The 14,698-nt window shown below is 44.2% G+C and overlaps 2 protein-coding genes across 5 annotated transcripts in view; one reads left to right on the forward strand and one right to left on the reverse strand.

Moving 5' to 3' along the window:
* Positions 1–1,027: 1,027 nt before the first annotated feature.
* On the reverse strand, positions 1,028–4,208 carry DYNLT4 (dynein light chain Tctex-type 4). The gene is made up of 2 exons (XM_035123528.2): positions 4,061–4,208; positions 1,028–2,151 (listed from the first exon to the last, which is right to left on the reverse strand). The coding sequence occupies exon 2, from the start codon at positions 2,129–2,131 to the stop codon at positions 1,424–1,426; it is 708 nt and encodes a 235-aa protein (XP_034979419.2). The 5' UTR covers positions 2,132–2,151; positions 4,061–4,208; the 3' UTR covers positions 1,028–1,423.
* Positions 4,209–8,988: 4,780 nt separating this feature from the next.
* Positions 8,989–14,698, forward strand: part of BTBD19 (BTB domain containing 19) — a 42,594-nt gene continuing 36,884 nt past the window's right edge. For 2 of the 4 annotated variants that reach the window (XM_060276945.1, XM_035122517.2), the window contains exon 1: positions 8,989–9,256. In XM_060276945.1, the coding sequence (XP_060132928.1) occupies positions 9,168–9,256 (89 nt within the window). In that variant the 5' untranslated portion in view covers positions 8,989–9,167. Of the gene's footprint in view, positions 9,257–13,242; positions 13,978–14,698 lie in introns of those variants that run through there. The other 2 variants (XM_060276943.1, XM_060276944.1) reach the window with 2 other exon arrangements.

Consider the following 14,698-nt stretch of genomic DNA (forward strand, 5'->3'; position numbering starts at 1 on the left):
CCTCCTGAGGTCATGGAGTTAGTCTATTCCTTCTCACCACACCCTCATACCTACCAAAAGGAAAAAAAGTCTCTTGGAGATTCTTCTTAATCATCTAAGATACAATGTACTGGCAAGTGGGTTGATAAAGGAAATTATTTTTCTGGTACAATCAGATAATTGCATAGATACAAACTGTTCAAAGCACACCCACATGAAATACGGTATCTTCTAGCAACAGGTTTAAATTAAGCCTGTAACTTCTTATAGCACCTTGCAGAGAATTCATGGCAAATACAGTGGTACATCTGTTTAAGAACTTAATTCGTTCCAGAGGTTTGTTCTTAACCCGAAGCACCACTTTAGCTAATGGGGCCTCCTGCACGATTTCTGTTCTCATCCTGAAGCAAAGTTCTTAACCCGAGGTACTATTTCTGCGTTAGCCAAGTCTGTAACCTGAAGCGTATGTAACCCGAGGTACCACTGTATAGGCACGCAGATCCAGGATTGTTACAGTTGAAGCCAGTGTCCTAACTTTGAGTCATCTCCACACTATACAGTAGATGGAAATACATTGTATTTATGAATATTTCATGCCTCTTCTGCACTTGCTTTTCTCATGAAGTTGATGCTGATATGTGCTGAATCAGCAGTAGATGCATGTTTTCCATAAGCAACTGTATTTGGTCATAGGAAGATACAGATACAGGCTCTTACAACTTGGGCATGAAGAAAGATACCTTTCTACTTGTGGAGAAGATTCCCAATGTTATTCTGCCTGAGAACTGCTATAGAATCTACGTAGTTTAATGCTCTGTAAACGCTTTCGAGTGTTTGCCAAACTGCGCTGGTAGCACTCATGGTTCTTTCATGTCTTTGGGAATTAATTTGTATGATGCTAGAAAATATTACTCTCTATATATTGTACTGTCTATGTGTAGGTAAATAAGCAGCCTAAAGTTAAGCTAAAAAGAAACTAATAGCTCCTGAGCCATCAGAACCCTTCTATTTCATATTACAGTCGTACCTTGGTTGTTGAATGTCCTGGAACTCGGACATTTTGGCTCCCAAAGGCCACAAACTCGGAAGTGATTATTCCGGTTTGCGAAAGTTCTTTTGGAACCCGAACATCCAGTGGGGCTTCCGCAGCTTCTGAATGGCTGCAGGAGCTTCCTGCAGCCAATCAGAAGCCACAATTTGGTTTTCAAACGTTTTGGAAGTCGAACGGACTTCTGGAACAGATTCCGTTCGACTTCCAAGATATGACACTACTGTAATATATTTTTATCTGACAATGATACTAAGGATATTAAATTATTCCACTACTGTATTTCATATTAGCTTAAATATGGGTAATAACTACCCAAGTCACATTATGTATTTCTTTTATTGCTACCTAGGCAACAGGTAAGGGAGAGGGAACTTTAGGATCAGCAAAGCAAGCTCATTCAAAATAGAGTCCATGAACTGTGGCCACAGCAAAGAGTGATGAGTTAGTGAAAGTGGCAGATGCAAAACTGTCATTCTCCACATCCCAGAGGGATTGACTAGCAATGCGCAGACCTTGGTTGGCCTGTTGGCCCAGAAAGACGTTACACACCAGCTTGTAGCGAGGTGGGCTCAGCTCTTTGACTCTGTTCCGGATGAGGTCTGACAGGTTCTTGGCCACCTGCCCGCCGTTTGCAGGGTTATACTTGGCATCCCCTAGGGAGGTGGCTAGGACAGACTCAAGAACTTGCTGCACTTGGGAGGCATTAAATTTGCAGCCTTCATCTGGCTTCGTCTTGTAGCTATTTTCATATTGCGTCTCCCGCATGGGTTCAAGGAGTGGTAACCCAGAGAAACTCACTCGACCGCAATGCATCCAGGGTCCAATGGAGAGGCGCCTTCCCCCAGCAGCCAGCGAGTTCCTCCTGCTGGGAAAAGGGGCATTGAGGATGCTCATGATGGAGCTTCTCCGGGATGGTGGAAAGGGGGCTTTCCCTTCTTCGATACTCTGCAAACGAAGTAGTGGCTTGGGTGCCATATCTGTTGACTGGGAGTGCAGGGGGAGAGAGAGTGGCCCTGCCTTCGGATGGCCAGAGTCTGTGCACTCTGAGGACATCATCTGGTTTAGAGTTTCCTGGGACAGAACCTGAGGCCGCTCTGCCATGCCTAAGTGGTATTCAACTCCTGGGACACAAGAGAAAGAAAAACTAAATTACATCAATACATTACTGCTCACTAGGGCCACTATTCTCCCAGCAACCCATTTCTTTGTTCACCTGGACAAAAGTTTATTTACAGGAGCATTCCTCAAAAAGAAAAAGTTGACTCCCTCCTTCAAAACCAGCAACGTACAAATGTCTATGTAGCCAGAGTATCTGAGAATGTCATTGCATGACTTTATGCTGTTATTTTTGGATGCTTTTTGTTGCTATTTTAGGTTTGTTTTTAAATTTGCATGTTTTTATTGAGATTTAGGCCTTGATTTGTTTGGTTCCCTGCCCTGTGAGGGGGGCACATTATTGCACAAAAGGGCAGTGGATAAATATGTTAAGAAATAACAGACGGTTGAAAGAAAGTGATGGCGCTTGGGATAGAGGAACTGACTCCGTCCCTGGCGTAACACATCCAGGCTCAGAGGCTGGATTTGTCCATTAAGGAAAAATGTGTTGGGGAGGGGAGAGAGTGGTTCTAGGAAGTGGGGGTTGAAAGCAGGTTAGCTCAAAAGGCCAAGAAGTAGTTTTGTTCCTTTTTAAAATTACACATGAAAACTGAGATTTTCCCATAACTCTGTAACTCCAGATTCTATGAGGCAAGAGTCTTAAGAAAAAAAAACATAAAGGAAGTGGGATAAATGGGCCATTGCCAGGGACATTAAAACCAAGAAGGAAGAGTGGAAAGAACAGCTGCAAAATTATTTGAGCCTTCTTCACTTCTTTTCTGTTGGGATTGGAAGCAATACATACTACAAACTGCTTGAAAGTGAGTGAGGGTGCATACTAGAGATCACGTCTATGTAGGTATAAATGAAGACTTGGTTTCCTTTCCTTTCTTTGCTATTTTTAAAAACCCATTTTAATTTTTCTTTAATCCTGTGATTATTTGGCATAGACTATAATATTTTTGTAGGACTGTAGGCGCCTTAAGCTCTTGGAGATAGAGCAGGTTAGGAATTTAAGTGAAATATGGCTAATTTGATTAGAAACGGCATCCTATCTTTTAAGGAAACGTTTACATGATAACAATACAGATCTACTACTTTTTAAACTGACTTCCATGTCCCTTATTCAAACAACCACAGAAAAACAACAACAAAGGAATGATTTCCCATGGCCAATGATATTTATTCTAGAAAAAGAGGTGCCGGAACGCACCATGAACACCTCCCTTGTTCTTTTATAATGGCAATGGCACCCACCTGACAGGTGCTGGAACGGAGTTCAGGCAGGTTCTGGCTGAATAAAAGCCCTGGGTCTTTCAACTGAAAGTAATAGGAGTATTCTCACGCCCACCTGGTAACCTTTTGCATTTTAGGTCAGATTAACTAAAGATCGTGAAGCTGAGGCTCCAATACTTTGGCCACCTCATGAGAAGAGAAGAATCCTTGGAAAAGACCCTGATGTTGGGAAAGATTGAGGGCACTAGGAGAAGGGGACGACAGAGGACAAGATGGTTGGACAGTGTTCTCGAAGCTACGAACATGAGTTTGACCAAACTGCGGGAGGCAGTGCAAGACAGGAGTGCCTGGCGTGCTATGGTCCATGGGGTCACGAAGAGTCGGACACGACTAAACGACTAAACAACAACAACAACTAAACAGAACAGTATAAATCTCCCTCCTCCATTTTCAAATACTCATTAGGTGGGAAATCGGCACATGCTTAACCTCACCGGATACTGATTAAGCAAAAAGGATGACTTAAATGTGATTACAGGTAATTAATTCCCATTAAGTGATCTTGTGTGCACAGCACACAGGAGTTGCAGAGCATGCAAGAAAACCATTGAAAACACCAGCAAAATATTTTGCTCAGTCAGCAAAAGGTGTGATTTATAGAGATGGACCACAGTGATGTTCGAGTCTGGCCTATCTTACCTGGAAGCAATGAAGCCCCACACAGAGGCCAGTGGGCTTGATAGAAGTTGAGTCCTGCTACATCCGTGGCCAAGAGATAGGCTGTGGAAGCCGTTTAATACCCTTCATCTTGCTAAAGCTTGCTCAGGCTTGTTGCAAGGACCTGCCAATGCCCTCGCCCCCTACCTCCCTGCCTTATTCAGCTCCCTCCCCTGTCCTGGTAAATCATTGGCTGTTTAATGTGACAGTTCAATGAGGAGAGCCATCAAAGGCATTGCAGGAGGACTGGGCAGGCTGCCACCCAAAATACATGGTCTCCGTGGAGACTGTCTCACTCACATTATTTTTGCACAGCTTAGAGTGTGTGTGTGGCAGTTTATGCCTCTATGTTTCATGGGGGGGCAGAGGAAATATTTGGTTATGGCCTAATGTCCCTTGTAGCCATTGTAGTCAAGGGGGCTCCATGAGGTCATACATTCTGACCCCACCATTCCCTTCCTATTTGTGTCTATGGTTCATAGCTGAATATAGCTTGTTGTCCAAACTGGAGGTGATATTAACTGCATGCCTTGGGAGAGAGAGGGGAGGGATCTCTCCAGACTGGTGTTTGATATTCTTCAACATGTCCTTGACATAATGATAATGCACTAGTGGCAGGTTTATTCTGCTTTGTTGGTTTGTTCTGTGATGCTTCCCCAATGCTACCTCATTATTGCTGTCTGCAGGGGCTGCACACGACTTAAGCAGGACAAGAGGGTTGGACTGGATGGCCCTGCTTGGCAGGGGGTTGGACTGGATGGCCCTTGTGGTCTCTTCCAACTCTATGATTCTATGATTCTATGAAAAGTAAACCAGCAGGAAGTTGCAGGATACATACTGAATGGAAAAGCCATACAACCTCAAAACCTCAAACAGCATTGAAAGTGGGATTGTGTATGGCTGCCCTGGTAGCATCATGAGCACCGAATAATCATGAATGCGAAATTCTGGAGGGGCCCAGAAACCCCTTCTCTTCCTGCCACACTCCTGAAAAAACTGTGCCCTCTTTGAAGCTGCTGTATGCATTTTAAGCGAACCTACCTTTGGCAATCAGGGAGGATTCCTATGAACAGCAAAGATCAGCTTTCAGAGCAGAGCATCTTTGTAGGCAGGGTGTGGTGGGGAAGTCAGTACCATGGTAGAGTTGAGTTTTAGCTCTCTTTTTCCTTCCCACCACACAGTTATGAGGCTCCTCAGACTTCTCATAGACTTGCAAATTGCATGAGCTTCATTCACACAATTCTAGTTTCACCCTCATTCTCACTGTAGGCCCAAGTCCTGCCATGTAGACAAAACACTGTCTCACAATGGACTTATTTGGAATTGCCAGTTGCAGTAACTGGATTTCATTTATTTGCACTCTTTTTCCTTAGTGTCCCTAATGGAAAGGAAAGGAAAGAAGAAACTTAATAATAATAAGTTTATTTTACAATGTTTGTTACTGGTTCCAAAACAGCATGGCTCTTAAAAAAAATAGCCCACCGAGTACCTTGTATTCCAGAAATTTGGTTAGTCAAATATTATTTATTAGATAACATTAATTATAGGCATGTCTGCACATACACAGACCCCAACAGATGCCCATGTGTCCTACCATAAAGGGGACATTCCTCCATTTGAAGGGATGGCAGAGTACAATCCTCTATTTCAAGGGCTACATGAGCCAAAATTGGTTTAGAGATAAGGAAGAACAGTGGGAAGTAGGCACATGGGCCACACAGTTGGTGAGATGTCTTTTCTTTATATTTAAATTACTGTATTTTTATTTAAAAAATGCATCCATGCATATAAATTAGCACTGCAAATATTGTGCAAATCTGCGTCCCCTTTTCTTATGAGGCATAGGTTGCCACTCTGACACATACACACATTCCAAAATAAAATAGAAAAGTATATTGGCTGACTAAAGCTACTCAAAGCTGGATTAAATTTGTTGAAATGCCATCAACAGAGCCTTAGGATCCAGCTACCAGCTGCACATGAATGCATGTAATGAAACCGTGACGGGCCCTATTGCTTAACTGCAAAACAGCATCAGGAAGGGATGATTTGGAGCAAATAAATAGCAAGGGGAAGGGGTGCTCAATCCTGTCTGCTCCTTCACTGGTGCAACTCTATCTTAAGTGCATTTCCCCAGAAGGAAGAAGCCCATCATGGTTTTATTTACACATATACATGAAGAATGTGCCATTAAGTATACAGTTGGCTATGATCAAATGTCGAACCTATTCTTATGTTATCAGGTTGCCGTGGTTGCAGCTTCCCTGTGGCTCCATCAGTTCCAGTGATATCTTTGGTTACCCTTCATCCAAGCACTTGGCATCCACTTCCTGCAAGCAGTCAATCTATTGTCCAGCTAAAGGTGTTCACTGATGCCAGGTCAAATCTGACATTTAAGTAGAAGTCAAAAGGCACTTTCCACGTATGTCTTTTTAGAGGAAACAAAGTGATGCGGGGGTACAGCTGCGGTCAGGTGATTTCTGACTAACCAAGACTGCTTTCTTTACCTGCATAATAAAACAATTTTGACAGGACTAGCACTTAATTGCCAGGCAGAGAGTTATACAAATGGAAGCGTATTGTACACTTTGTTCTGGGGATAGGAGAGAGTAGTTTTTAACTTAGTCTGCGTACACATTACCGCTCATTCTGGTTCCAGTGCACTCTCACCACTGGTGTTCAAAGCCGAGGATACTACATGACATTCCTATCTGTCATGTAGTTTCTTGAGAAATACTGCTGTTTGGTATCCTTTCCCTCAAACCAGCTTCCATCTGATTTGAAAATGTAAGCTTTGTTCCCTTTGCAGTAAAGCTGAGGGGTGTACATTTGAGACAGCTGTTGCACATGTCAGATGACAGCTTCATGAATTCTAGGGTGGCGGAGTTGCAGGCGTGGGAAAACCAAACAGGTCCCTGACGTATCCACACAGCAACACGCAAATGCAACTTGAAATGCTGAGCAGGAAAACAAAGGTGCCGTGCTTTAAGGCAGTAATGTACATCTCACTTTAGGCATTAACTAGGCACCAGTACCTTGGGCAGTAAACCTTAAGGATTTCATTAAAGAGCCTTCTGCCCCAGAAGGCCTTGCGGAGACCGACAGTCTCCCAAATATATTATTTCAACAGCATGAAACCTATGTAGGGCAGCTCCTCAGCTAAGGATAGGTTTTGGTTACTTACAAGTGGGGTTGCCCAGTGACTGTTTAAGAAATTGAACTAGCTCCTCCTGCACCTTTAATGACTTAATATGACTAGCTCCTCCTGCACCTTTAATATGACTTTCCATCCCACACTGACCAACCTAGCTTCATTGGTGGAACTACATAATCCCTGCCCGTTGGAAAGTGCCTTAACAGATACAATGGACTGGCACTTCAGACCATTACTTAGGACAGTTAGTTTAAGGCAGTATTTGGCTTTGAATGGAAGCCTGAGGGAGCTGGTGTTAGCAGCGTCTCATTTACACCACAGAGGCAAAGACCAAATGAGAGCTACCTCCTAAAAGTGACAGGGGCTGTTAACTGGGGCCACTTATTATGTTTTATTTAACTTCCCACACTAGTCTGGTGATGCTGAAACAAGTAGCATGTGTAGTGTGTGTGTCATATAATACGATTCTTTCCCCATGTCATTGCTAGTTTCACCTCTCCTTAGGGCCAGATGACGTTATGGCATGGATATGGGGAGTTACCATGTCATTTGCCCCTCCTACCAAGTGGTATCCCTGCTTCACACATTACTTCAGCTGTGGGACATAATAATCCAGACATCCATTTTATTGTACACTCATTGTGTTGCTGCTCATGATGCTTTCAGGGTGGTCATACAAGATTCTGCTTTCAATACTATTCGCACCTGCAAAAGTTTTGGGGTGGTCATACTGCTTCATTTCCAATCAGTACACATTTCGTAACTTCCTGCAGATGTTCTGGGTTTGTTGTCCCATTTTTACTGTGCTATAGGCCCTCTGGATAGCAATAATGTAGTAGCATTGGGGAAGTATTGCAGAACTAATAAAGAGGAATAATAAAGAGTGGATGGGGAAACCCAGCCAGATGGGTGGGGTATAAATAATAACATAATCATCATCAAATCTGCCACTAATTCACGTTGCAAAATATGCCCACAATAAAACATTGGCCTGGAGGGAACCACAGAAACATCAGCCACACTAATTAGGTAAATTAAGAATCGGCCCTTGGAGAGCAGTGTCAAAGGCCTTTGAACTATTTCAGTGGCCAGGTATATGTTCTTAAGGATGTTGCTACGATCCTAAACATTTCCTCCCACCCAAACTACATCTCTGCATTGCCCTGAGCTACTATTGACAGAAAGATAGTGCTGGAGTCTGTTATACGTGGATGTCATATGACCTCAACACGTCACAATCTCTCTTTTTGTCACATGTGCGCGCGCACATGCATTCTGCGACAATGAAGCAATCATTTCTATATGCCTTCAGGAAATTATGCAAAAGACCTTAGCAACTCTGTGGCAAAGCAGAAACACTGAGGATACCAGATGCAGAGATGTGTCATTTTCATTTAGCTGACAGAGGAGTTGGCAGTCTTGTGACCTCCCAATGCCAAGGATGAGCTCCTGCCAAGTTTGAGCCAGTTCTGAGTCCCCCCCCAAAAATACACACACACAGGCAGTTTCCCCAACACAAAGGTACAGTTTGCTTGCTTAAGACAGCCCCTGGAATGAGTCTATCCCCCTTTCCTTTTTTATTTAACCCCCGCTCTCTCATTTTTCCACATTCTCCAGCCTGTTTTGCTGCGTTGCTCATGCTTTTTACAAAAGCCTTTCCCTTCAGGATTTCTGCGGTCCCTCCCAGAGCAGCTGGATTTTAGGGCCTGGGCAGCTGCTGTTGCCTGGCAATGAGCTATGTTGCTTCCCCCTTTTCTGGCCTTTCTCTGCATTCCTGCCTCGCAGCTGAGCGCCCAGCCAGCCATGACTTCTCTCAGCTATATCTTTATCACAGACAGACAGGCCAAGGAAGCCCCCGCTGAGCCCCTGAGCGTGCCTGCTGCCCTGGTCTCCTAGGCCTGGACCTGATCCTGATCCGGAGCCCATTCCCTAACCATGGCCTCTCCTTGCTCAGCTGTCCTGCTAGGGGATTCAGCTGCCTTTGCTGCCGCCCTCAGGACTCTCATCAACAACCCACAGTTCAGGTGAGCCAGCTGGAAGACCCAGCTAAGAGAGCCTGGGGATCAAGATGGAGCTGGGAGTGAAGGCCACAACAGGGAGGTAAACTGGGGAGCAGCTTTTAAGTTAGCTCTGCCAGGCTGTTGAGCTGGGAAGATTCATAATACTGGGTCAAAGTCACTGTGAAGAGAAGAAACTGACCCCACCTTGCTCCACTATCTGCCAATCTCTCTTGCAGAACTGGCTAATGACTGTCAAGGAAGAGTTATATGTTTGTAAGCGGTACAAAAATACTGTGGTGAGTGGTGACTGGTACAACATATACTGGTGTTATCTTGGATCCTCTGCTTTTAGGGATCGTGAAAAGTGGGAGGGGATATCTGAGAAAGGTTTTTAAATTATCAAAGAAAGGGAAATTATCCTCGCACCCATGTGCAAATAATCTGATGAAATATTTTTATATGCATTCTTGGTGCAGGGTGGGGAGAGGCTGGAACAGTTTGTTTTTAAATCACAGTTGTAATCTTTTTAGTGATAAGTCTATTGCTTTATCTTTTTGTAAACGACTCTGACTCCTCCCCTCCTTACAATCAAGTGGTATAATTTTTAATGAAATAAATAAGCAGTTTAGAATACAAAATATGTTATCAAGGCATGTGTCAGCTGTTCCTATGAGCTTTTCTGTTGATGTTTTTTCATGTGGAGATGGTAGTAAAGGTGAAACCATATACTGTATACCAGAAGCACAGCATGAGTGATCGGCTGCGCATTATTGTGTCATCTGGGAATGCTTTGGCTACCCAAAATATCAAACAATTCAGCCTTCACTTCACCAGTGTGATGCCCTCTTCTAGATGTTTTGACTGTCAACTCCTATCACGCCCAGCCTGCTTGCAGTTCAGAACATCTGGAAGGTGCCAGGTTGACAAAACTGGTTCAATTGATGGGCAGAGCAATCCTACAAGGGGCTGGGGATGTATGGAGTGGCAGATTCCTACCTTTCATCCATTGCCCTGCCCAAGGTAAGGGCCCTGTCCATGCTAGGATCCCCATCATGACACCATAGCACCCCACAGTGGGACTTTACACCTTGTTATCTGCCTCTTTCTGAGCTTTGCCTTTCATATAACACCTGAATCTATCTTTCATAAACAAGGGGGAGAAACGCTGGTGTAGCCTTGAGCACAGTTTACAGGCCAGGCCAGTGGGCTGTCCACACCAACATCTTGCTTTCAACAAACGTGGGATTATTTTGGCAACATGCTGCATGTCCTGCTGACCACTCTGATTAGCAGTAGTGTTGCTAGGTACTTAAAGGGTCACAAAACAGATCAGCAACAACCTGCATGAATATTATAAGGTACCTTAGACAAATGAAAATGGTAGGTGCCTCAGGTCTAACCATTGCTGCACTTAGATGCACATCCTGCGTTTTAAAAAGGGGGACCCTGCACAAAAAGCCAGAAGATCTGGGGGCCCGTACAAAAGACTCAGGGCTTCAGCCACCGAACCAAGAATGCCTTTGCTGGTTAACATCCACTGGATTTTCTGTGTTAATACTGATACTTGTTAGGTAATAGTTATTGAATAGATGCATCTTAAGCATCCTCTCCAAAGGTGCTACCCTCTTGAGTGAAGTGCTACTTACCGGGAACTTGGTACTCTAAAAGGTTCCATGTAATAGCTCTTAACTGCATGGAGAGCCTGTTATCTCTTGATTCCTGTTATGCAGTGCCTGAGCACACCCCCTTTTCCCAACAGTGATGATTGGCCCTTCAAACCCACTCCTGCTACATCAGTGATGGGCAAACTTGGCCCTCCAGCTCTTTTGGGACTACAACTCCCACCATCCCTAGCTAACAGGACCAGTGGTCAGGGATGATGGGAATTGTAGTCCCAAAACAACTGGAGGGCCAAGTTTGCCCATCACTGTGCTACATGGACAACAACATTTTGACTGGAAAACAACATTTTGAAACAATTAGCTGCTTTCACCTGTTTTATTGATCAAATTGAGCCTGTGTGTATATGTCATGTTACCTCATCTGTGCCTCAGATGATGGGCCCAGGACCGAACCTAGGCTTCTCTCAAAGGATTCTCAGCCCTACTTCCTTGATTGCTTACTTGATATTGCATACAACATGAGATGGGCATTAAACCTGTGAAATTCATTTAAAAATTGGAGCTTCAATCAGTGCTAAAGCCCTAATTTGTTAATGCTGGTTGAGTAAAAGTTTGAGGATTGAGCATTAATTAGTTTCTTAGTATTACTTCATATGTTTAATTCAGCTTAGAACCAATAATCATTTTTTGTCCTCCAAGTCATCGGAAATGGCAGAATTTGAGGTGGAGATTTCCCTCCTTATTCAATGTGGGATGCCTTGCTTTCTGGAACTATCAAGATGTGTTTTTCTAAATGCTTTTCTTATCCGAATTGTGCTACTGGTACAGTGGTCACATTCCATGGTTTTCATCTGTAATAAACAGGATCTTTTCCTATTACAATATCTAATTTAGAGATATAGCAATCGGGGATTCCATGGCACAAGTGAAGATTCTCTTCCCATGAAGAATTTGATCAGGATGTAAGGGATTTTTCTAGGGGCTTACCATACAAGATTGCATTATGTGGTTACTGAATATAGAGGTGTCTGCCTCTACATTCTAGATGAAATTTCAGTTTTTATCAGTTTATCATTTTTCCATACTTAATTTCAATGCATCATATTTCTGCATCACTTTGATTAAAAAAAATGTCCCCCAAATTTGCAAGGAGATTTGTACATTGCAGTAGTGTTGATGAGGAGCTGTCCCAACTGCATGTGAGGAGACCATTTTATTCCTCCACTGAGGGTCTTTCCAGAGAGATGGTTTGTTTGGTTTTGCACAATGTTGATTCCTATTTGTTCCTTGGGGATTCAGAGCCTTTGCTGAATGAATACTGCATTTTCCTAGCTGTCAAACGATATTATGTTGTCATTGAAAAAAAATGAAATTTTCTCCTCCCTGTTAACATGTCCATTGTGAACGAGAGTGCTGAATAGAATGTGCTCATGGGCATAGCCAAGGGGGTAGGCAGGGAGGGGCTGCCGCCCATAATTAATAAAAATAAATAGAAATACATAGCAAACTGGGGTTCTGCCGCCTAACAAAAGGCCTGCCCCCCCAACAACCTTGGCTACGCCCATGAATGTGCTCGTGTGAATATTCCAGCCTCCTATGGATAGCACCTATGACTTAATTAGTTGCACATAGCATCATGGCGTATAATAATTATTATTATTAAAATAACAATATCATCACCAATCATTATAACAATAATTATACTAGTGCAATATCTTCTTTATGGAATGCTTCCAACTAATAAAAAGACATATAACAGAAGGCTGCCTCCTTTGGTCTACAGTAGCAGATGCTATTTTGTGGTACTTTCACTTTATATTGATTTAGTTTACATGCCATCTTCAACAATGGAACATGTGTGTCCCCTGCTTTTACTTTCAAGCGTTGGTGTCCCCCTGCCCTCCTGCAGCAAGGCTGCCACTTGCATGGTATTATTCAACTGGTGCTAGCTAAGGGCTGGGGAAAACCCAGGGAAAGTGCAGCTTATTTAGCAACTGATACTGTCTATATGTTACTGCGGCTGTTTGCGTTGGTGTAGTTAGCAACTGAGATGATTGTTTTGTTTCAGAGGAATTGACATTTTTACGAACAGGTGTGAGTCAAAAGTGCAGATTAGTTTTCTGGTGCATAGAGGTCAGAGAGAAAGCCGCTAAGGTAATGGAAAATGAGGTGAAGTGCTGAGTCAATTACAGAACAGGCCCTGCTGTGTCTACCTGAGTTTACATACCCATGTAAGGTGGCAGGAAAATCTTCCTACATCCGTGCTTCGATTCAGAGCAACTGTAGCAGGGCCTTTCTCTAGGGGTAGGCTGGGTGGCGCAGGGCGCCGGGTTGGCAGGAGGGCGCTGCGCGGCGAAGTCACGCAGAAACCACCAGCCACGGAAAGAAACGGGGCGGGGGCACCGGAGCGATCTGCGCACCACGGCGCCCGGGCGCCCGACCTGCTTAAGACGGCCCTGGGCCTTTCTATAACTCTGGTGCCCTTACATATAAAGGTAAAGGGACCCCTGACCATTAGGTCCAGTCGCGGATGACTCTGGGGTTGTGGTGCTCATCTTGCGTTATTGGCTGAGGGAGCCGGTGTACAGCTTCCAGGTCATGTGGCCAGCATGACAAAGCCACTTCTGGCGAACCAGAGCAGCACATGCAAATGCCATTTACCTTCCAGCCGGAGCAGTACCTACTTGCACTTTGAAGTGCTTTTGAACTGCTAGGTTGGCAGGAGCTGGGACCGAGCAATGGGAGCTCACCCCGTCGCGGGGATTCGAACCACCAACCTTCTGATCGGCTAGCCCTAGGCTCTGTGGTTTAACCCACAGCGCCACCCGCATCCCATTACATATACTGCACAATCGGGCAATTCATAACACTGCTTGGAACACAGAAGTAAGCATCATGTGGCTGCTTTACTTAAGCCCATGTAGATTGCCAAATTATTCCACTTCTACTTCATGCTGATCTGGTCATGTGCAGCCACTGCCATGTGTTAAACTTATTCATCTTTTTTTCCATGTTGTGGCTTCCTGATCCCCTTCAGGCTCCATGCCCACCCACCCTTCAGAGTCCTATCCTGAGGCCAGCAGAATCCAGGTCACACTGGAGTGGAGAAGAGCAAGCCAGTCTGTACATTACATTAGCTACATAGATGTGCCTGCATTCGTGCACTTTTTACCCAAATTTCCAGAATGTCCCCCCTCCCCCACCCCCTGCAGCTCAAACCCAGCACCGAGGGGGTGGAGTTGTAAGGGGATTTTACCCCCTGGTTTGGTTCTGGATCAGATTAGAGTCACCCACACCTGTAATTTGTAGTATTACAGGATATAATAATGGCCACAAACATGGAAGGCTTTAAAAGGGGGTTAAACAAATCCATAGAGGATAAGGCTGTGGCTTCCAACCATGATTCTGGAGGTGGCATGCCTGTGAATACCAGCACAAATGGGGAGGGTACTATTGCTCTCAGGGCCTGTTTGTGAACTTCCCAGGGGCATCTGTTTAGCCACTGAGAGAGCATGATGATGGACTTGATGGGCCTTCAGCCCGATCCGGCAGAGCTCTTCTGCTGTAACATGTAGTTCGACCCCAGGAAACAATACATGAAGCCCAGATAGTGTATTTACTGAGTTTGTTGAAACTGAGGAGGAACAGCGGGAAACCAAGTGCGCTATTAAAAGCCCTATTCAAGTGCTTTATGCTTTATTTCTAAAATGAGAACTGCTGGGTTAATGTTACATCCTCTGTCTGGGAAGCTCTTACTCCATTCTTTCTGTATGGTGACTGGCTTTGTTCACGCAGTGTTGAAGAGAAGGCTCTCTGCTTAATGGGATTACTATTACTGCTTCAT

Source organism: Zootoca vivipara, chromosome 7 (assembly GCF_963506605.1).
Source record: "Zootoca vivipara chromosome 7, rZooViv1.1, whole genome shotgun sequence".
NCBI lineage: Eukaryota > Metazoa > Chordata > Lepidosauria > Squamata > Lacertidae > Zootoca > Zootoca vivipara.

What these genes read in the sequence shown, in the direction of transcription:
- DYNLT4 (XM_035123528.2), bottom strand. Translation starts at nt 2,131, where the DNA reads ATGGCAGAGCGGCCTCAGGTTCTGTCCCAGGAAACTCTAAACCAGATG.